Source organism: Crotalus tigris, unplaced genomic scaffold (assembly GCF_016545835.1).
Source record: "Crotalus tigris isolate CLP2741 ecotype Arizona unplaced genomic scaffold, ASM1654583v1 scf7180000017737.1785205, whole genome shotgun sequence".
Lineage (NCBI taxonomy): Eukaryota > Metazoa > Chordata > Lepidosauria > Squamata > Viperidae > Crotalus > Crotalus tigris.
In genome coordinates, this window is record NW_024096603.1 from 405,292 (window position 1) to 428,063 (window position 22,772).

The 22,772-nt window shown below is 46.7% G+C and overlaps 2 protein-coding genes across 17 annotated transcripts in view; one reads left to right on the forward strand and one right to left on the reverse strand.

The window, feature by feature from the left end:
• Positions 1–22,772, forward strand: part of DEGS2 (delta 4-desaturase, sphingolipid 2) — a 226,031-nt gene that overhangs the window by 78,526 nt on the left and 124,733 nt on the right. The window lies entirely within an intron of this gene.
• EVL (Enah/Vasp-like) overlaps positions 1–22,772 on the reverse strand; it is a 227,488-nt gene that overhangs the window by 32,747 nt on the left and 171,969 nt on the right. For all 15 annotated transcript variants that reach the window (XM_039339693.1, XM_039339689.1, XM_039339686.1 and 12 more), the window contains one exon: positions 3,906–3,969. In XM_039339693.1, the coding sequence (XP_039195627.1) occupies positions 3,906–3,969 (64 nt within the window). The remainder of the gene's footprint in view (positions 1–3,905; positions 3,970–22,772) is intronic.

The following is a 22,772-nucleotide window of genomic DNA, read 5'->3' on the forward strand; positions in this document are numbered from 1 at the left end:
CTCTCCCCCTTTCTCTTTCCTCTCCCTCTTTTTCCTTTTTTTCTCTCCCTCTTTCTCTTTCCTCTCTTTCTTTCCTCTCTCTTTCTCTTTCCTCTTTGTCCCTGTCCTCTCTTTCTTTCCTCTCTCTCTCTTCCTCTTTCTTTCTCTTTCTTTCCTCTCTCTTTCTTTCCTCTTTTTCTCTTTCCTCTCCCTCTCTCTTTCCTCTTTCTTTCTCTCTCTTTCTTTCCTCTCTCTTTCTTTCATCTTTTTCTCTTTCCCTCTCTCTTTCTTCTCTTTCCCTCTTTCCTCTTTTTCTCTTTCCTCTCCCCCTTTTTCCTCTTTCTTCTTTCTCTTTTCTCTTTCCTCTTTCTTTCTCTTTCCTCTCTCTCTTCTCTCTCTTTCCTCTCTCTTTCTCTTTCCTCTCTCTCTTTCTCTCTCTCCCTTTCCTCTCTTACTCTTTCCTCTCTTTCTCTTTCTCTCTTTCCTCCCTCTCTTTCTCTCCAGGTGAGGACAGAGAGAGAACGAAAGGCAGACAGCGCCAAACGGGCAGGGAGGAGGAGTAGGACAGGAGGCAGTGGCTCCGGCGGTGGCAGCGCAGCCAAGCCATGTCCTCAGCCAAAAGAGCAGGATGGAAGGAAGCAGCTCTGGTGGCGGCCACTGCAGCATCATTGGGGGTCCCCGCTGCCCCCGGCCGCCGCCCCCGCCATGTCCTCAGCCACTTCGCCATCACAAGAGGAGGGTGCCAAGGCCGGGTGCACCCATGAGCAGCCACGCTAGCAACGGGAAATGCTGCCACAGGGATGAGAAGGGTCCTGACCCACCGCCGCCCTCGCAGCCCAAGGTCTCCTTCTTCTGCAGCACTGAGGGTGGCGGCAGCAGGAGGATGGCAAAGTGGCACGGCTGCCTGCTCGCCGCCGTCTCTTCGGCCTCGCTCAGCGCGACCCGCGGCAGCAACAACAGGAGGACGGCCAAGAAGACCATGCAACAGGTGGGGAAAGGGCCAGGCAGGCACTGCGGGGGAATCCGCTGCCTGTGAGATGGCCAAAAGGCGCAGGCGGAGAGGGAAAGCTACAGAGACCTCCGGCAACCCCCCCTGACTAACAGGCGGCGGCAGAGCAGGGCAAGGGGAGACCCGCTGGGCAGGGAAATGGCACCCCAAGACCAGCCACCTGCGGCTTCTTACCAAGGACACCTTTCCAGCAATCCTCCCGGCCACCACATGCAGTATGAAGAAGAGGTTTGTGGGCAGTCCCACAAACCAAAAAAGTTCAACCAATCAATTCAAACTTCATGAGAAGTTTGAATTGATTGGTTGAACTTTTTTAGTCCCACTTTTTTTTTCAGACTGCACATGGTGGCTGAGGACAGGGAGCTGCAGGAGACGGCTGAAAGAGCCGCATGTGGCTCCAGAGCCGCGGGTTGCTGACCCGTGGTCTAGCCTCTTCTTAAAAACGTCCAGTGATAGAGCACCCACAATTTTTGAAGGCAAGCTGTTCCATTGGTTAATTGTCTTCATTGTCAGGAAGTTTCTCCTTAATTCCAGGTTGCTTTTCTCTTTGATCAGTTTCCAACCATTGTTTCTTGTCCTGCCTTCTGATGCTTTGGTGAATAACGTGACCCCCTCTTCCTTGTGGCAGCCCTCAGATACTGGAATACTGCTATCATGTCTCTCCTATGTCTTCTTTTTTTTAGACTAGCCAAACCCAAATCCTTCAGCCACCCTTTATATGTTTTAGTCTCCAGGCCTTTAATCATCTTAGTTGCTCTTCTCTGAATTTTTTCCTACTCTCAACATCTTTTTTGTGATATGGTGGCCAAAATTGGCTGCAGTATTCCAGGTGTGGTCTTACTAGGGTTTTATAAAGCAGTACTAATGCTTCGCATGATCTTGATTATATGTCTCTGTTTATACAACTCAGGATTGTATTAGCTTATTTGATTGTGGCTGCACACTGCTGGCTCATAGTCAAGTGATCGTCCACTATGATGAGAGGTCCCTCTCACAGTTACTGTTTTTAAGCCAGGTCTTGCCCAATCCTTTGATTTTTCCTGCCTAAATGTAAAACTTTGCTTTTCTCCACACTGAAATTCATTTTGATGGATAGGGTCCATTGTTCAAGTTTGTCAAGATCTTTTTGGATCCTGAGTTTGTCTTCTGGGGTGTTGGCTACTCCGGCCTGTTTGGTGTCATCTGCAAATTTGATAAGTTCCCCTTCAATTCCCCCATCTAAGTCATTTATGAAGATATTGAAGAGTCCTGGGCCTAAGATGGAATCTTGTGGTACCCCACTGCTTACTTCTCTCCATGTGGATGTAGTACTATTGAGGACTACTTACTAAATACGGTTTGCCAGTCAGTTACAGATCAATCTGGTGCTGATGTTGTCTATTCCATCTTTTTCTAGCTTACCAAGGAGTAGGTTGTGGTCTACTTTATCAAATGCCTTACTGAAATCTAAGTACACTATGTCCACAGCATTTTGCTGGTCTACTAGTTTAGTCACTTTATCAAAGAATGAAATAAGACTGGTTTGGCATTATCAATTACATCACCTAAGTTGCGAATTTGTTCAGGAATTCCCGAGGTGCAAAAAAGAGTCCTTCTGTTTCAAATCCAATAACAGTAAATGTTGGTTAAGAAGATCTAACCTTGTGTCTGTCTCATCTCATCTAATCTGGATATTTTTAACATCTTTAGTTTGTTTTAAATCTGATACTAATAATTCAAATTTTTTATCAGATTTTTCATTCATCTCTTTTATTGTGTTGTGTAGCATAGAAAACTTTTTCTCAAATACTTCCATAAGGAGTTTGGTGCTGGGCTTGTCCAAATCACATTTTAGCATATCAAGATATCTTATGTGCAATTTCATTTGTCCCTCAGAGGTTTTATGGCCTACTTCTCAAATTCTATTAACAGTAAATCATCCTATTCTTCACTCAAGGATAGAAAGCGATACAGGTAGGCCTTGAGTTATGCAGTAATTGGGACCAGAATTTCCATTGCTAAGAAATGCAGCATAAAGTGCAATGTCATATGATGGCATCACTTAGTGACAACGGTCCTGGCATTCCCTATTACCATGGTTAATGAAATTTATTAGTTGCTAGCCGAGGGACCCCCCCTCCCAATCCAAGACATCCTGGGCTTGGTCTCTCCAAGCCCCATGCCTTGGTTCCTCCAAGGACAGAGATTGCCTCCCCTTCAAATGCTTATCCCCCCCATATCTGCTCTTTGGCCAATCTGCACTTTGCCTATAGGATGGTAAGCAGCCCCAGAACTGTGAGGCTTTGAAGCTACTTGCTACAGAGCAGTTCATTGGCTTCTTGCAGTTTGCCTTTGTGGGTGAGGGAACACAGTTTTGCTTATTCTTCTTCCTTAGGGGAAAATTTCAGTTGATAGTGATACTGGTGGAGAGCTAAAGTCCTAAGGCCCTCTGCTGTGGGTGTCTCACAGTTTTACTCTTCCTATTTATCATCTATATGCAGCTCCTAAGAGAGATCATCAGTCAACATAAGTTGATATTTGATGATATTCAGTTGTACATCAAAACCCAAGGTTAACAAGAAGGTGCTATCCCAGTATTTGCAGGCTGTGAGGGTCTCAGTAGGAAGAGTAGATATGGGCTTGAAATCTTCTGAATTTGGATAGTAACCTGCCATAAATGCTCTAGCAAACCTAACACTAAACAGTACATTGGACTAGATGACTTTATAGGTTATTCTAACTCTATCATTTTACCATTGGCTTCAACAATTGAACTTTGCAACTATATATTTTTTCATGAATGAAGGCAAATATGTATATTTTCTAAATGAATTCCCTAACGACTGAATTAATATGTAGCTGTAAATAATAGGCAGCAATTTGGTTTCTGTTTATCTTTAAAATGAAAATCTAATATTTTTGTAGATTTTTTCCTTACCTTCTCTGAATTTCAATTTCATCCGGAGAGGGTCCATTTGGAATCTGGCGCTGGGTTGTGGGACCTAGAAGACAGTGAAACAGCTTCAAGGTTATTAATGTAAAGTAGTTAATGGTAGTAAGGATCTGAAAAACTGATTATTCAAGGAAGTGTGATTAACATCCAGTGGCTGGTTTCAATGTCAATGGACCTTGGAATTTACTGCTGTTACATTTATAATGATGACTAAATTGCCTATAAATGAATAATCTCCTGCAATCAAAAAGAAGTGCTGACATAAACACCAATATTATGAAAGAAAACATATTAAAGAAAATCTAATTTAGGGCAGAATTATCAATTAGGAGATACAGGAGAGGAAAATTTGAAGAGTTGGGACTTTCGGTTCCGCTCCATAGCAACACGACGGAGGGATTGCGGGGCTCTACACCCCATGGCTGGTTTCATTCTGTCAGGGGACCTTAAATGGGTTTAAAGTCACCCCGGAAACACGACGAAGAAGGAGGGGCACCCCAATGATCACGGAATGACAGCGGTCGATTTGCTCGATCTGGGGGAAGCCCTCCAACCTGACAGGAGAAAGGCTAGCTGCATATCAGTGTCTAGCCCAAGCTACCAGCAGCCAAAGTCCAAGAGCACAAACTAGAGCAACACTGAACAACGTGCTTGGAACTGGGTGAGAACATTGATCTTTTCTCTTCCATTTTGTAATTGACTCCCAGGGAAAAATCCCCAAAGCAAGAAATCCTCCAAAGTGAGAAGGGAGGGGACTATATCCCTACCCTTCCATAGATGGAAGTGGCGAATTAACTTCATGGGGGAAAGAAATGCACTGAAATGAAATTAATACCATTACAGTCTGGATAAATCTGAAAATTATTATTATTATTATTATTATTATTATTATTATTATTAATAATAATAATAATAATAATAGTAAAGTTGGAAGGGACCTTGGAGGTCATCTAGTCCAACCCCCTACTCAGGCAGGAAACCCTATACCATTTCGGACAAATGGCTGTCCAGTCTCTTCTCAAAAACTTCCAGTGTTGGAGCATTCACCGCTTCTGGAGGCAGGTTCTTTCACTGGTTAATTGTTCTAACTGTCAGGAAGTTTCTCCTTAGTTCTAGGTTGCTTCTCTCCTTGCTTAGTTTCCACCCGTTGTTTCTTGTCCTGCCTTCAGGCGCCTTGGAAAATAGCTTGACACCCTCTTCTTTGTGGCAGCCCCTGAGATATTGGAACACTACTATCATGTCATCCCTCATTGGAGCATTCACAGCTTCTGGAGGCAGGTTGTTCCATTGATTAATTGTTCTAACTATCAGAACGTTTCTCCTTAGTTCTAGGTTGCTTCTTGTTAGTTTCCATCCATTGCTTCTTGCCTTGCCTTCAGGTGCTTTGGAGGACAGCTTGACTTCCTCTTCTTTGTGGCAGCCCCTGAGATATTGAAACACTGCTATCATGTCCCCCTTCGTCCTTCTCTTCATTAAACTAGACATACCCAATTCCAGCAACCGTTCCTTATATGTTTTAGCCTCCAGTCCCCCAATCATCTTTGTTCCTCTTCTCTGTACTCTTTCTAGAGTCTCAACATCTTTTTTACATCGTGGTGACCAAAACTGGATGCAGTATTCCAAGTGTGGCCTTACCAAGGCATTGTAAAGTGGTATTAACACTTCACGTGATCTTGATTCTATTCCTCTGTTAATTCAGCCTAGCACTGTGTTGGCCTTTTTGGCAGCTGCAGCACACTGCTGGCTCATATTTAGGTGACTGTCCACTAGGACTCTGAGGTCCCTCTCACAGTTACTACTATTGAGCAAGGTACCCTTTATACTATACCTGTGCATTTGGTTTTTCTTGCCTAAATGTAGAACCTTGCTTTTTTCACCATTGAATTTCATTTTGTTAGATAGCGCCCAGTGTTTAAGTCTGTCCAGATCCTTCTGTATCTTAAGCCTGGCTTCTGGAGTGTTGGCTATTCCTGCCAGCTTGGTGTCATCTGCAAATCTGATGAGTTTCCCATCTATCCCCTCGTCCAAATAGTTGATATAGATGTTGAAGAGCACTGGGCCTAGAACAGAGCCCTGGGGCACCCCACTACACACTTCCCTCCATGTAGATGCGGTTCAATTGAAAACCACATGCTGAGTATGGCTGGTCAGCAGCTACGGATCCATCTGGTGGTGGTGCTTTCTACCCCACATTTTTCTATCTTGTCAAGTAGTAGGTTGTGATCTACTTTATCAAATGCCTTACTGAAGTCCAAGTAAATTATGTCCACAGCATTCCTCTGATCCACTAATTTTGTCACTTGGTCAAAGAATGCAATAAGATTTGTCTGGCATGATCTATTTTTGACAAACCCATATTGGCTTTTAGTAATGACTTTGTTTGCCTCTAGGTGTTCGGTGATTCGTTGTTTGATTATCTTTTCCAGGATCTTCCCAGGTATTGAGGTCAGGCTGATAGGTCTGTAGTTTCCTGGGTCCATTTTTTTTCCTTTTTTGTAGATGGCAACTACATCAGCTCTTTTCCAGTCCTCTGGTAGTTCCCCTGTGTTCCAGAATCTTTGAAAAATATAGTTCAGTGGTTCTGAGATCACATCTGCCAGTTCCTTGAGATCCTTGGGGTGTAATCCATCTGGTCTTGGCAATTTGAACTCATCTAGGCTGGACAGGTGCTCCCTAACCATTTTCTTGCCTATCTTAACTTGTGTTTCTGTTTTGTTTTTTATGGCACTATTTTTGATAGGTTGGTCTGTTTTTTCCCTTTGTGTAAAGACAGATGCAAAAAATGAGTTAAATAGTTCTGCTTTCTCCCTGTTGCTTGTCACCTTCTTGCCACTTCCACCCACTAATGGACCAATCATTTCCTTCACTTTTTTCTTGTTTTTTACATGTTGAAAGAAGCTTTTTTGTTATTTTTGACTTTGGTTGCAAGCCTTAGTTCATTTTGAGCCTTGGCTTTCCTCACTTCATCTTTGGAGACTGGGGCTATTTGCTGATATTCTGACTTAGTTACATGTCCCTCTTTCCACTTTCTGTATTTGCCCTTTTTATCTTTCAATTGATCAGAGAGTTCTTTATGCAGCCATGCTGGTTTCTTTTGAAAGCTGTTATTTTTCCTCTTTGTTAGTATTGTGCTAGACTGGACTTTTATTATCTCATTTTTTTAAATTTCCCAAGCTTCTTGAGTTATTTTCCCCTTGAGGATTCTCATCCATAGAATACTTCCCAAGCCCTCTCTAAGTTTATTGAAATTAGCTCTCTTGAAGTCCAAGACTCTAGTTTGACTATGTTCTATTACCTGTGCTTCCATAATGTTGAATTCCAATACTGCATGATCACTTCCCCCCAGGATTCCTATGGCTTCAACACCTTCTATCATTTCATCTCTATTAGTGAGAATTAGAGCCAAAATGGCTAATCCCCTAGTTCCCTTCTCTACTTTTTGGGAGACAAAGTTGTCTGCTAGGTTTCCAAGGAACCTGTTTGATCTTCCACTTGCTGCAGAGTTTGTCTCCCAGTTGATGTCAGGGTAGTTAAAGTCCCCCATTACTATTGTGTTGTGCTTCCTACATACCTTAGTTAGCTGACTAGCAAAAAGTTCATCTATTTCCTCTGTTTGGTTGGGTGGCCTGTAATATGCACCTATGGCAATGTTATTTTTCCCCCTTTTATATTGACCCAAATGCATTCAAGACAGTTTTTATCATTGTTGTGCTCTATTTCTGTTGAGATGTAGTTATTTCTTATATAGAGAGCAACTCCACCTCCTCTTTTATTTGGTCTGTTTCTTTTAAATAATTTAAATCCCTCTAGCTGTGTGTTCCATGTGTGGGTTTCATCTCACCATGTTTCCATAATGGCAACAATATCATATCTGCCCTCATTAACCTGAATTTCTAGTTCACCCAGTTTGCTGTTCATACTCTGTGCATTGGTGTATAGACACTTGAGTCCTTTATGACTGGCCCTGTGTTTACTTTCTACATAACCTGTGTGGGGCCTGAGTTCCCCTATTTGGTTAGTGCACTTTGTGTGGTACTCGCTATTAGAGGCTTGATTTTGCTTGACAGCAAGGTTGGTATTTTTACATGCACTGATAGCCCTATAATTTTTAGATTGCCGGGGACAGGGTTGTTCTGTATCAATTAACTCACTGTCCCCGCTGTTTAGTTTAAATTTTCCTCCAGAAAATCTATGAATTTATAGCCAAGTAACTCAGTCCCTTTCTTTGATGGATGCAAACCATCTCTTTTGTACATCTTTTCATTGGACCAGCTACAGACATCGTGACTAATATATCCAAAACCTTCTCCTTTACACCACTCCTTTAGCCACATATTGAATTGTGCTATGTGCTAGCCTTTTCCATTTTGCTTCTGACTCATATTTATGACCGTTGCAGTGTCCTGGGGTCCTATGATGACCTTCTGCAACCTTCTGAAATGCAAAGTCAATGGGGAAGCCAGATTCACTTAACCATGTTACTAACTTAACAACTGTAGTGATTTACTTAACAACTGTAGCAAGAAAGTTCATAAAATGGGGCAAAACTCATTTAGCAAATGTCTCCCTTAGCAACATAAATTTTAGGCTCAATTTTGGGTCATAAGTAGAGGACTACCTGTACTGGTCTCAAGAAAGATTCCCTTTTCCTACATACAATTATCAGTTTTAGTGGACATACTTATTGTATATCCGGCCTGCAACAGAAAAATGAAACAGTTAAATTTCCATTCTTTGCCTGTGTATCTGTGTTTTTAAAAATATGAACATTTAAAAAGTCATATGTATTGTCCTTAATTAGGCTTTTTTATACTTGCATGTATATACACAAAGAATTATGGTGGACTGGTTTGGACATAATGTATGTTGGTTTCTTGACATGAGAGGTGCATGTGTCTTTCATCTACATTCTGTCCTGATGGAACCCCTTTCTTTTGTTCCAGTGCTAAAATAACTAGGGCTAAAAAAAAGAATTAAGAACAGAATCATAGGTGGAAATTGGTTTCATCGCTTAAGTGTATATTGAATCTGCTCAAATATATTAATATTGGGGGGGGGCAACAGGTTGGGGAAGCCTATGCTAAACTCAAAGTTACTAATATGATAGCAAGAATAAAGAACTTGTGGCCTTCCATAACTTGCATTATAACTTCTGGCAGTTCATGAATATCTAGTATAAGGAATGAAGTCAAAGAGGCAGGAATAGAAGGCTCCCAGGCTAGGGATGTTATGATAAGATGGTGTCAAAACCACTAAAACAAAATATTCACTGATTCAGAAAGGCGGAAGGAACAGGGTCAGTGCAGGAAGAACTATTTCTTGCTGGGTCAGAGGAAAGTTGTTTGAGCTTCCTAGTAATCTATCATATGTTTATTTGTGGATGGTACAGCCACAAGAAGAATGAGCATAAATATGTTTTAACCTTGCAGGGAGCTAATTACTGCTGCAAAAATATAATGCAATTGTTACTGATGTAATATCCTAAACCAGCGGTTCTCAACCTGTGGGTCGTGACCCCTTTGGGGGTCAAACAACCCTTTCACAAGGGTCGCCTAAGACCATCGGAAAAAAGAGCGTTGTCTTACCTGAACGCTTTTTCTCAGCAGGATGGTGTAGACTCCACTGATTGGGTAATTTAATCCCACCTGCTCAGACTAAGACAAAAAAACTCTGCCACGCCTCCTTCTGGGTGTGACTTCCCAGTTTTTGTCGAGGCGAAGCTACCAGACGCAAGGCTCCAAACAAAAAAGGAAGACACAGGCCTAGACTAACACTAACAGGGTGGGTGTGGAGTCTACACCATCCTGCTGAGAAAAAGCGTTCAGGTAAGACAACGCTCTTTTCTCCATCAGGATGGATGTAGACTCCACTGATTGGGACATACCAAAGCTGCTCATGTCCCTATAGGGAGGGAGTCTAGGCTTGTGACCCCTGAGAACCCACTATTTGCTGTAGGACTCTCCTACCGAAAGCAGCCTCAGTTGCTGCAAATTGATCTATCCTATAATGTTTTATGAATGAGGAAGGAGAGGACCATGTCGCAGCCCTGCAAATCTCCTCGAGTGATGCCTGGGTAGACCAAGCTGCTGAGACAGCAGCACTACGTGTAGAGTGAGCAGTAATATGTGAAGGTACCGGAAGGGACTGGGAAATATAAGCCCTGGAAATACACATCCTTATCCACCGACCAATGGTGGAAGAAGAGACCTTCCGACCCATAGTTGAGGGTTGAAAGGACACGAATAATGCCTCGGACTTCCTGAAGGTCGAGGTTCGTTTAATGTAATGGCGCAGAGCCCTGCGCACATCCAACATATGCCACCGTCTCTCCAGATGATGGGAAGGGTTAGGACAGAAGTTAGGAAGGACTAGTTCCTGCGAGCGGTGAAACCCTGTATTGATCTTTGGAACAAATGCAGGATCCAACCTGAGGACCACTCTATCCTCATGGAACATGCACAAGTCCTCCCTGACCGACAGGGCCGCCAATTCTGAAATCCTCCTGGCCGACGTGATGGCCACTAGGAAGGCTACCTTCAATGTAAGGAAGTGAAGGGAGCAAACTTTCAGAGGTTCAAATGGAGAGGACGTTAAAGCCTGTAACACCTTAGAGAGGTCCCAGGATGGATAACGATGAACCGTGGGGGGCCCTACATTGGCCGCACCCTTGAGAAAGGCACTGACTGCTGGGTGTTGGGACAGGGAAACCTGGTTGTCACAGGTGAGAACTGTCGACAAGGCTGCTATCTGCCTACGTATGGTGCTGGTTGACAGACCTCTAGTTAACCCCTCAAGTAAGTAATCTAATATGTCTGGGATGGAGACAGCAAGCGGTGAAAGCCGCTTTTTGGTACACCAAGAGCAAAAACTTCTCCAAGTGGCGTCATAGATTCTGTTGGTCGAGGGACGCCTCGAGGCCTGGATGACGGAAATAACCCCAGAGGAGAAAGACTGTTTGGTCAGACTCTCCCGCTCAAGTGCCAAGCGGCTAATTGGAGCCACTGTGGATCCGGATGTTGGAGGTTCCCCTGGCTGAGAGCTACTCGGTCCGGGGGAATCTTCCATGGAGGTGAAATTGACAGGTCCACCAGGTCGGCAAACCACGGGCGTCTTGGCCAAAATGGAGCCACTAAGATTAGCTCTGCCTGTTCCTGGATGAGCTTGCGAATGGTCGCTTGTATTAGTGGAAGAGGAGGGAATGCATAAAGTACGCCCTCCGGCCATCTGCTCCGGAGGGCGTCCGTTCCCTCCGCCCCCCTCGCCGGAAACCTGGTAAAAAATCTGGGGAGCTGTGCATTGATCGGAGAGGCAAAGAGATCTAGAATGGGCTGTCTGAACCTGCGTGATATTTCCTGGAATAGGATTGAGTCTAGCTTCCACTCTGAGTGATCCACTGTGACCCTGCTCAGGGAGTCTGCCTGTTGATTCGCCTCCCCCGATATGTGCTCTGCCCTGATGGACCTCAGGTTGGACTCTGCCCACAGCCCTATGGCCTGGGCTTCCTGCATGAGTGCCAAGAGTGGGTGCCCCCTTGTTTGTTTACGTGAGCTTTGGCCGCAATGTTGTCTGTCAGGATTAATACGTGTTTCCCTGATACCGGGGGGAGAATCTTTGGAGAGCCAGGTGGATGGCCCTGAGCTCCAGCCAATTTATATTGTGAGCCAGGTCTGAACTGGACCACTGACCCTGGGCTAAGTGGTTCAGAATATGACCGCCCCAACCGAACAGACTGGCGTCTGTGGTGAGGGTGATCCTGGTGGGTTCCTTGAACAGAGTGCCCTTGGACAAGGCGGACGAGGTCCACCATAGGAGGGAGGACAGAGTGTGATGGGGAACCCTGACCTTCCTGTTGGAGGCGCTGATGTTGCGTTTCTGAAAAGGAAGAAGGAACCACTGGAGGTTCCTGGAGTGCAGTCTGGCCCAAGGAACGATGCCCAGGCAAGAGACCATCTTCCCCAGGAGTTGGGATAATTGTACCAGGGGTACTCTTTTTTCCCCTCGGATCTGCAGTGTCAGCTTCCGGATGCTGACTTGTCGCTCCTGGGAGAGATATACCTTGCATAGGCTGGAATCTATCAGAGCTCCTAGATGGAGCAGACGTCTTGTGGGTGTGATGTGACTCTTTTTGAAATTCACGGAGAACCCGTGATCCTGAAGTGTTTGAATAGTGATTGCCAGGTCCGACTGCCCTGATTGGAAAGATTTGGACTGTATCAGTATGTCGTCCAGGTAGCACTGTACCCGTACGGGTATCATCCTTAGATGAGCCGCCAGCACGGCCAAGATTTTTGTGAAGACCCTCGGGGCCGAGGATAGGCCGAAGGGAAGAGCCCGGTACTGGTAGTGTTTGTGTGCGTAACAGAACCGCAGGAACCTGCGGTGTTCCTGGATGATCGGAATGTGTAAGTAAGCCTCTGTCAGGTCGATGGAGGAAAGGAAATCCCCCTTCCTGATACTTGCCAAGATGGACTTTAGGGTCTGCATCTTGAACCTCCTGTAAATGAGGAAGAAATTTAGACCCTTTAGGTCCAGTATCGCCCGAGGCTTTGGGAACTACAAACAGGATGGAGTAGAACCCTTCCCCGATCTGTTCCTGAGGAACCCTTTCTATGGCTCTGATCTCTAATAAATGAGCGATGGCTGTTGTGATTAGTTGTGTTTTTGATGTATTGTTTGAAACCGGGCACTGTATAAAACGATCTGGGGGAGAAGATCGAAACTCTAGGGAGAGACCCTGTCTTATGGTCTCTCTGACCCAGGCGTCTGTGGTTGTGTTTTCCCAAACGTCGTAAAACAGTGCCAGTCGACCCCCAATGGGGTAGTCCTCCTTGGCGTCACTTGGACCGCCTGTAAGGACGACTGCCTGATCCCCTGAAGGGACGCTTGGTCTGGAACTGACCCCTGGCTGCACTACTCTGGCGGTCCTGTTGCCGATCCTGTCTGAAAGAATAGGATCGCGAGCCTCTGGGCCAATCCCAGGACTGCCCTGCCCGAAAGGGCTGTCTCCAATCCCAGGAACCGCTGGGACGGAATGATGGCCTACGGAAGTCCTGTTGGGGCCGTCTATCTGGTTTTTTAGAGGGATGGGCCAGCGCCTTGCGCTTGTCCTTGCCCTCAATGATATGAGGCTCTAGGACCGGACCAAAAAGGTGGGTGCCACTGTACCTAGATGTTGCTAAGCGCCACTTTGCCTTTAAATCCGTGCGCCATTGCTTCAACCAGAGCAGCCTACGTGAATGCCACTGAGGCTGCAATGGATCTGGCTGAACATCTAGCCGAGTGTAAGGATGCATCCGCAATGTATTCGGATGCTGCCACTATTTTCCCTATTGTTTGGTGCGCTCTGACCTGATTCGGCGGAATGAGCGTCTGGAGTTCCCGCAACCACATAATTGCCGAGCGTGCAAAGAAGGAGGATGAGGTTGCCGCCCTTATGGCCCAAGCCGAAGATTGGTGAGCTCTACGAAAAGAGAACTCAAACTTTTTGTCCTCTGCCTTCAAGAATTCAGCCATGTCCCCCGGGACGGCGGTATTGGAGAACAGAGAGGTCAGCGGAGCGTCTACAGATGGGACTTCTAGAAGAGAAGCGAAAGAAGAAGAGACATTGTAAAGTTTCTTGTCTAAACTGCTCTGTGAAGGAGTGGTAGCAAGGGATGCCCACTGCTTTTCCACCGTAGACCTGAAGACTAGTGGGCATGGAATCTGCGGTTCCTCCTTGACCTTTTCCGCAAACAGAGGGTTGGCTTCCCGGTTGGATGAGGAAGAAGGAGTCTCCTCCTGGGCTGAGGTAAGTTTTACCGTGTCAATAGCCCTTACGAGGAGTGACCGAAAAATGGCCGGATCGAAAAGCCCGGAAGAGGTCACCTGTTCAGGAGCTGGATCCTCCTCCTCAGACAAGGGAGTGTCTGCAACTCCCAGTTCCACTGATCCCTCCTCCCCTAATTGTGAGGATGTCTCCGAAACAGCAGAGCTAGGTCTAGTATCACGCTCCACCAGAGGTGGGGGAATAGATGCGGGAGGAGTAGGATGGGACTGCACCTGGCTACTCTCAGTTGATGACATAAACTGCCTGAATGCTTGGTGCATGAAGGCCTGGAATTGAGCCTGGGACCACATTTCCCTTTGGTCCCTGGAACTGACCCCAACCTCCGTTGAGGCACACCTGGTCTCAGGTGGTTGGTGTGCTGATGAAGGAGAGGAGCGAGGAGGACCTACCTGCTCGGTTTCCCCCCGAGGAGACCAAGGTCTTGGGGCATCCTGAGATGATTCAAATTGAGGTTCTGTCAAAGGAGTATCCAGTGGGGCGGGGGAAACCGTTTCAGTCCCACTGGATCTGAGCCTTTGTGCCTTGGAGAATTCTCTCTCCAATGCTAAGTGTCTCCTTGTGGCCTCTCGCCCGGCTGATTTGGAAGTATCTTTGGAAGACAGATGTTTGGTTTTAGCTTTTTTCTTCCCCCCCATGTTCAATTCTTCAGATCTGCGCTTTGCTTGAGCGGGGGGGACACTAGATTGAGAAGCCTGGGGCGAGGAGCTGTCTGCCATTGCTGTCTAGGTATTCCTGGACAGTAGTACCTAGAAATGGGGGGAGGAACCCAACACGCAGATCACAGTCAGAGATGGAAAACCGATCCTCGCTCTGAACAGAAGGCAATGGCAAGAACAGCCAGACAGTGTTCTAATGCTGTCTGTACAGGCCTTGTGACAAAAGGTCACGGGCTAAACTGAGAAACAGGTGGACAATAAAAGAATCTCTTCGCTCTTCTCTTCTAGGCCTTAGGACCAGTTAATAACACCTTGGTCTGCTCAAATGCAGCCAAGGCCCACACCTGAAGTAGCCCCCTCAAGTTTGACCACAACTCCTGTGGATACAAAAATATCTCCCCCCCTGAACAGGTCTGCTCACAGACCAAGTGACATAGGCAACAACTATGCGTCCGCAATAATGCAGGAATAACTGCCAATGATTATGCAAAAATTTCAATTAGGCCTCCAAAATGGCGTCCGCCACGTGGGACCTCTAGAAGCAGCCGCGCTAGACCATGCGGTCAAAATGGCGGCCGCCAGGCCTTAAGGCCTGGAGAAGCAAAAACCTGTCGTATTTTAAACAGGAGAATCAATTACACAGCAGGGGAATACAAGGCTGATTTGGGATTCCTCCCCCAGTCCCCAAGCACTTGCGATTAGAAGCGCAGCCCCTGCTGCGATCCAGATACAGCTGCAGTCAGGAATTCTCCCTCAAGGCCTCGAGGCAAGTAAATCACTCAGGAGGTCTCCGAGTTGAAAAGCCGACCTCCGCTACCCAGCTGAATTGGCGGAATCGCAAAGAGGCTACAGATCGTCGGACCGGGAGCTCCCTAACGAACGAAGCCTGCAGCCTCCTTTTCAAAGCCCAAAGGGCTGCAGGGGAGGGAGGACAGAGTCCCTATCCCCCCCAACGCAATCCTCTTAATTTGGAAGTGAAGCCGAATTAATCTAATTGTTAATCAATTTGAATTTAAAGTATCCAATTTTAATTTGAATAGCCTAAAACAGGGGTAGGCAACCCAAAACACTTAAAGAGCCACTTGGACCCGTTTCCCACCAAAAACAAAACACTGGGAGCCGCAAAACCCTTTTGATATCTAAAATGAAGATAACACTGCATATATCCTTTTTTACCTTTATTATAGGTGTGTGTGTGTGTGTGTATGTATGTGTGTGTGTGTATATATGTATATGTATATGTATATATGTATGTGTATACACACACACACACACACAAACACACACACACGTAAAAAAAAGGATATATGCAGTGTTATCTTCATTTTAGATGTCAAAAGGGTCTCTCTCTCTCTCTGTCTCTCTGTCCCTCCCTCTCTATCTGCCCTTGGTCTGCCACTCCTCTTCCCCCGCTCTCTTTCTTTCTCTCTCTCTGTCTCTCTCTCTTTCCTCTCTCTCTCCCTCCCTCTCTCTCTCTTTCTCTCTCTTTCTCCCCCCCCTCCTATCTGCTGCTCACCTGGCAAGCTTCAAGCTGTTGTCCAATAAGCAACCTCGTCTCTTTTATGACTCATGGACTTCAACTCCCAGAATTCCTGAGTCAGCCTAGCTGGGCTAGCTAGCTCTCTCCTGCCCTTCCTGCTTCCTGCTTCCTGCAGAGATGCAGCAAAGGGAGGAGCTCCACCCAGTAAGCTTTTCAGCTGCTCGGAGAATACTGTGAGTGCACTCTCTTTTACACACACACACACACACAGAGAGAGAGAGAGAGAGAGAGAAGCAGGGAAACACAATTGCCTCTCTCTGTCTCTGTCTCTCTGCAAAGGCAGAGGAGGCTGGGAGCCACGGGGGAAGGCTCAAAGAGCCGCATGCGGCTCCGGAGCCGCAGGTTGCCGACCTGTGGCCTAAAAGAAAAAAGGAAAGAATCAAACTTAGCTAGGAGCCTTCTGAAAAGCGTCTTGCTGAGCACGAGACTAAGACAAAAACTGGGAAGTCACACCCAGAAGGAGGCGTGGCAGAGTTTTTTTGTCTTAGTCTGAGCAGGTGGGATTAAATTACCCAATCAGTGGAGTCTACATCCATCCTGATGGAGAACACATATTTCCGATGGTCTTAGGAACCGAGACACTGCTCCGGCATCCGTCTCCTCATGGCCTCCTCCGCCATTTGCAGAGAGAGAGAGACAGAGAGGCACTTTCGCTTCCCTTCTCTCTCTCTCTTTCAGGTAGACCTACCTCCTGCAGGGCTCCTGATTGGCCCTGCGCCCAGGTGCCCCACCCCCTGGGAGAAGCATGGCCTTGGAGCTGCCCGGGGAAGCCCCAGGATCCCTCCTGGGAGTGGCCCGCTGGAGGCTCCGCTGAGCAGGCCAGCCCTCCCCGAAAGCCGCGGCCCAAAGGAGACCAGCCCCTGTGATCCCCAGCCAGCCCAACCATTGGACCCGCTGGCCGAGAAGGCGCACCGCAGTCCAGGCTGCCAGGAAGGAAGGAGATGCAGCAAAGGTAGGAGAGGAGAGTCGCCTCCTGGGGCCTGGTGCTGGCGGTGGCTTCCTTGCCCTCCTCTTCCTCCTCCCCTTCTTCCTCCTGCTGCCCCCAAGGTGGCTCAGGCGGGCACCAGGGCAAGAGGGGTGCCTGGGGGGAAGCCGGGCTGGCAAAGGGGCTGGCAGGGGATGGGCGGAGGGTGAAGCCAGGCAGCGAGGAGTCCTGGCTGGGGCAGCAGAGGCTTTTTCCTCGCCCTCCTCCTCCTCTCCTTCCTCTTGGTGCCCCCCGGGCAGCTTGGGTGAGTGCCGGAGCAAGAGGGGTACCTGGGGGGAAGCAGCCGGGCTGGCAAAGGGCTGGCGGGCCGCGCGGCACCAGCCCCCACCGGGGCTCCATCAATGGACAGAGGACGAGGCCGGGCAGCGCGAAGTCCCGGCTGGGGCGACTGCTTCCTTGCCCTCCTCCTCTCCTTCCTCCTGCTGCCCCCCAGGCAGCTCGGGCAGGCGCTGCCTCCACCGCGGCTCCATCAATGGGCGGAGGGCGAGGCCGGGCAGCATGGAGTCCCGGCACGGGCAGCGGCCGGGCCGGGGTGGCAGGGACCCCAACGATGCTGCTGTGCTGCCGCTGCCGCCGGCGGAGCTTCTGCCTCCCGTCCTGCTCCCCCTCCCTGCCCGTTTGGCTAAGGACGTGGCAGAGTGGTGGCCAGGCCGGGGGCGAGGAACCCCAATGATGCTGCCATGCCACCGCTGTTGCCTCCTGTCCTGCTCTCCCTCCCCACCCGTTCAGCTGAGGATACAGCAGACGCTGGGCCGGTGGGGACCCCTGACGATGCTGCCTTAAGAGAGAGAGAGAAAGAGAGAGAGAGAGAGAGGAAAGAGAGAGAAAGAGAGAGGAAACAGAGAAAGAGAGAGAAAGAGTGGAAAGAGAGAAAGAGGGGGAGAGGAAAGAGAAAAAGAGAGGAAAGAGGGAAAGAGAGGAAAGAGGGAGAGAGAGACGAGAGAGGAAAGAGAGAGAAAGAGAAGAGAGAGAGGAAAGAGAAAGAAAAGAGAGAAAGAGAGAGAGAAAGAGAGAGGAAAGAGAAACAGGAAAAGAGAAAGAGAAAGAAAGGGAGGAAAGAGAGAGAAAGAGGAAAGAGAGAGAGAAGACAGAGAGAGAAGAAAGAGAAAGAGAGGAAAGAGAGAAAGAGAGAGAGAAAGAGGGAGAGGAATGGCGCTTCTCCAACCAGGCTGGGCAGAGCCGGCGAAGCGGCCTTTCTGCCCCCCCTCCCTGGCCATCTGGATGGGGGGTTGGGGGTCACCACAACATGAGGAACTGTATTAAGGGGTCGTGGCATTAGGAAGGTTGAGAACCACTGTCCTAAACCTAAATATTTCCTACTCCTATGCCTACTTGCTGGTCTCCAGACTTACTCTTATTACTACATTAATACTCCAATGGTTTACAGTATTTATAAAAAAGCTTTCTGCTCTGTAACACAGTTTCTGAATCAAATTGATACACAATCTCCTTCAAAATATATAGCTGTCTTTCTAACTACTTCTAAGACTCCTTTTAACTTTCACTTTCATCCCCCCCTCCCAACAGCTCCTGTTCTGCTTCATTCTCTCTTGCAGATTCCTTTTCATCTGCCGGTGAGGCTTGGCTTCTTTACTTGTTGTTTTCTTTGTGCAAGACTGTTTCTTCTTTCTTCCAGGCTGCTTGCAGCTGCTTCTGCTTGTCTTCTTTCCTTTGGCAGTTCAGCTAGTTCTCTGCTGTTCAATGCCACCTCTTTTTTTGGTCTTCTTTCATCCTCCCTACAAAACTACAGCCTCCAGACTAAGACAAACATATACCAGCTCCAGCAGCAACTCCTAATTCCAACACTCTTCCTCTTACATCTGAAGATCTTATGATCAGTAATGGAGTATAGAGACTCTTGTCACTTCTACAATGATTGTACCTTCCAGAAGCTCTGTTTCTAACCAAATAATAAAATCAAATCACAAACAAAACAGGACTGAATTGTTCCATTTGCTACATTTTGCTAAACTAGCCTCACTGCGGTATCACAAATATTAAACCATCTCTACCATATATTGTGCCTCATATGCTTCTTCATTTTTGCTCCAAATTAGTGATGTTGATGATGAAGAAAGTTGTATAGGGAAAGAATAGAAGGAACACTTTTTTCAATGTTCTCCTTTGCTCCAACCCCTTCCCAGATTTTTTTCATTTGAAAATGAAACTCAACCCTAGGATTCTACCAGATATATTTTGCACCGAAAAAGTGGTCCTAATTCTGTGTGTAAACAGAAAAGTTTTAAAATACTCTGAAACAGGAATGTCAAACTTGCAATGTCACGTGATGTGTCGCAACGTATTGTAACTTTTTTTCCATTGCTGGCAATGGAGTGGGTGCGCATCTGGCCCGCGGGCTGGCAGTTTGACATTCCTGCTCTGAAAGATCAAGTGGCTCATACTGAAGTATACTTATTATTTTTAAAAGCTAGATTTTAAAGTAGCATGACTAATAAATCAACATTAATAAATAACAGAGATAAAGGGCCACATAAAATAAGAGAATAATGAAATAAATAGTGTAGCTAGTTACTAAACTATTCTCTTTTTAGTCAGGATTTTCTCCTAACCCATTTCTTAATATTTATTTAATCTAAACATATCATTTAATCACCATTAATTGGAAAAGAAAGGGCACATTAAAAAGAAAAGATATTTACACAAATTGACATATATCATAAATTAACAATCACAAGAATCTGGATGCTGCATGTTGAATTGCCTTGAATTTGCTATAACCTTCAAGAGGAATCATGAAGTAATCAAGTCAAGAGATAAGTAATTTATGCACCAGAACATAAATTCATCCTTCATGAATAATGAAAAATATGTAATTTGCTTCTAGAAATTATCCATGCAGATGCCTATATGAAAAAAAAAATCCAAGACAATGGACCTCACCTTAGGTCCATAATTACCTCATCTATGGTAAACATTTCTGCCATCCTAGCAAAATTAGGGTTGTTTACTATGGGCAACTCTCACTTTGTGTATGAATTTCAAATTTCACCTTCATCCATCTAATTCCAGATGATGGCATCTTTTTATTCAGATGAAAGGGAAAAATACAACAACCTGGTAATCTGAATGATCTTGGCCAGTGATGGAGAACCTTTTAGAGACTGAGTGCCCAAACTGCAAACCAAAACCCACTTATGCATCGTCGGGTGCTGGGTGGGTGTGGCCCATTGGGTGGGTGTGGCTGCGGTGGTAACAGCAGACTGGGTGAGACTAAAAGGTTCAATCAATCAATTCCAACTTTGCAAGATCTTTTTTTTCCGTGAGAAGTTGAAATTGACTGATTGTTTGAACTTTTTATTTTTGTACACGGTGGCGGAGGCCTAAAGCGAAAAGGTTTTATAAAACCCAGCTGAAGGCCTAGGACTGGGGCAACGACGCGCGTGCCCACAGAGACGGCTCTGAGTGCCATCCCCGGCACCTGTGCCAAAGGTTCGCCACCACTGATCTTGGCCATCAGTATCAGACTAAGGTTAGTACAAAGGGCAGTACAGTACAAACTATGAGGAGTCACCAGTACAAAATCGCCCCATATTATAGAAACACAACTTCCTGGTGAGATAGGAGTGAAACTTCCAGTGCATGATGCCAACAATCTCAATCTCTGATCTGCAAGAATACTATGACCAGAAAGCTGGTAAGAAAACCAAAAGCATCAACAGGTATATATTTCCTACCTATTTCTCAGCTAAGACAATCAAGGTAGGTATCTCCTATATGAAATAATTTTTTTCAAAATCTTAGAGCAACTTCTTGAATAATTGAGCAACTTCTTGAATAATTTGGTCAATAACTGAGCACTAAATACTGATCTATATTTCCTCAGATAATGAAAAGGGGCGTGGTCTTATCTGAACGCCTTTTCTCAGCAGGATGATGTAGAGTCCAATGGTTGGGTTCTATGACAGCCTTCCTGCCCGGCAGACTGGGTAAAAACTTTGGCCACACCCTTCCCTTGGGCGTGACCCCAGTTTTGACTTAGGCGAGAACTGTTTGTTGGATTCGATACGGTAGCTCCTTGTCCAATACCTGCCTAGACCTAATACCTGGGTGGGCTTGGACTCTACATCATCCTGCTGAGAAAAGGCATTCAGGTAAGACAACGCCCCTTCTCCAGCAGGATGGCTGTAGAGTCCAATGGTTGGGACATACCAAAGCCCTCATGTCCCCCTGGGAGGGAGAGTCTAGGCCCCTGAATCATGAGCAGGTACAACTTGCTGTAGCACTCTTCTACCAAAGGCAGCATCCGCTGCGGCAAAGGAGTCTAAACGGTAATGCCTAATGAATACAGAGGGAGAAGACCAAGTTGCGGCCTTGCAAATTTCTTCCACCGATGCTTGTGTGGACCATGCAGCCGATGTGGCTGTGCTGCGTGTTGAATGGGCAGTCACGTGCGGGGGCACTGGTAGTGCCTGCGAGACGTAGGCTTGGGCTATACAGGCTCTGATCCACCTACCTATGGTAGAAGATGACACCTTCTTTCCCATAGCTGATGGTTGGAAGGAAACAATGCTTCCGTCTTACGGAAGGACGAAGTGCGCTTTACGTAGAAGCACAACGCTCTACGTACATCCAGCTTGTGCCATCTCTGTTCTAGTCTATGTCTGGGTTTTGGGCAGAAATCAGGAAGAATCAGTTCCTGAGATCTGTGGAAGATGCTGTTTACCTTTGGAATGAATGCAGGGTCTGTTCTAAGAACTACCTTGTCCTTGAAGAAGGTGCAGAGATCCTTCCTCACTGACAGTGCGGCTAGTTCCGAGATTCTTCTCGCCGAAGTTATAGCCACTAGAAAGGCTACCTTTAACGAAAGGTGATACAGAGAACATGAGTCAAGAGGCTCAAAGGGTGCTAATGTCAAAGCTTGAAGAACTCTGGGCAAGTTCCGTGACGGGTACCTGTTTATAACAGGAGGTTTAGTATTGGCCGCACCCTTCAAAAAGGCGCTAATCGCTGGATGTTGTGCCAGAGATGTTAAGTTGTCACAGGAAAGTACAGTTGAGAGGGCCGATACTTGTCTACGAATAGTGTTGACTGATAGGCCCTTATTAAGTCCTTCCAATAGGTAATCTAGAATATTGGGAATAGATACTGAGGTTGGATCTAGGTGAAGTGGGACGCACCACCTGCAAAAACCTTTCCATGTAGCATCGTAGATCCTGTTTGTCGAAGGTCGTCTTGATGCTTGTATGATCGATATCACCCCTGAGGAATAGGATTGTTTGGCTAAACTTTGCCTCTCAAGTGCCAAGTGGCTAGTTGTAGCCACTGAGGATCTGGATGTAAAATTTTTCCCTGCCTGAGTATTACTCGGTCCGGGGGGATCCTCCATGGGGGTGATATTGAAAGATCCATGAGGTCGGCAAACCACGGGCGCCGTGGCCAATGTGGAGCAATCAAGATTACTTCTGCACCTTCCAGGATCAACTTGCGTATGGTTGCCGGTATCAATGGCAGCGGTGGAAAGGCGTACAGCAGTTGCGCCGGCCACCGACACCTGAGAGCGTCCGTTCCCTCCGATCCCGGAGTCGGGAATCTGGAGAAGAACCTGGGGAATTGAGTGTTCTTGGGAGTGGCAAATAGGTCCAGATGCGATTGTCCGAACCTCCGGGAGATCTCCTCGAACAGAGCCGGATCCAGACGCCATTCCGACTGATCCACCTTGGTTCTGCTCAGGGAGTCTGCCTGGGTATTTGTCTCCCCTGAGATGTGTTCCACTCTGATGGAACTCACATTTGCTTCTGCCCACCGAGCCAGAGCTGATGCCTCCTGCATTAGTTCCGAGGATCGTGTTCCTCCCTCTTTGTTGATATGGGCCTTGGCTGCTACG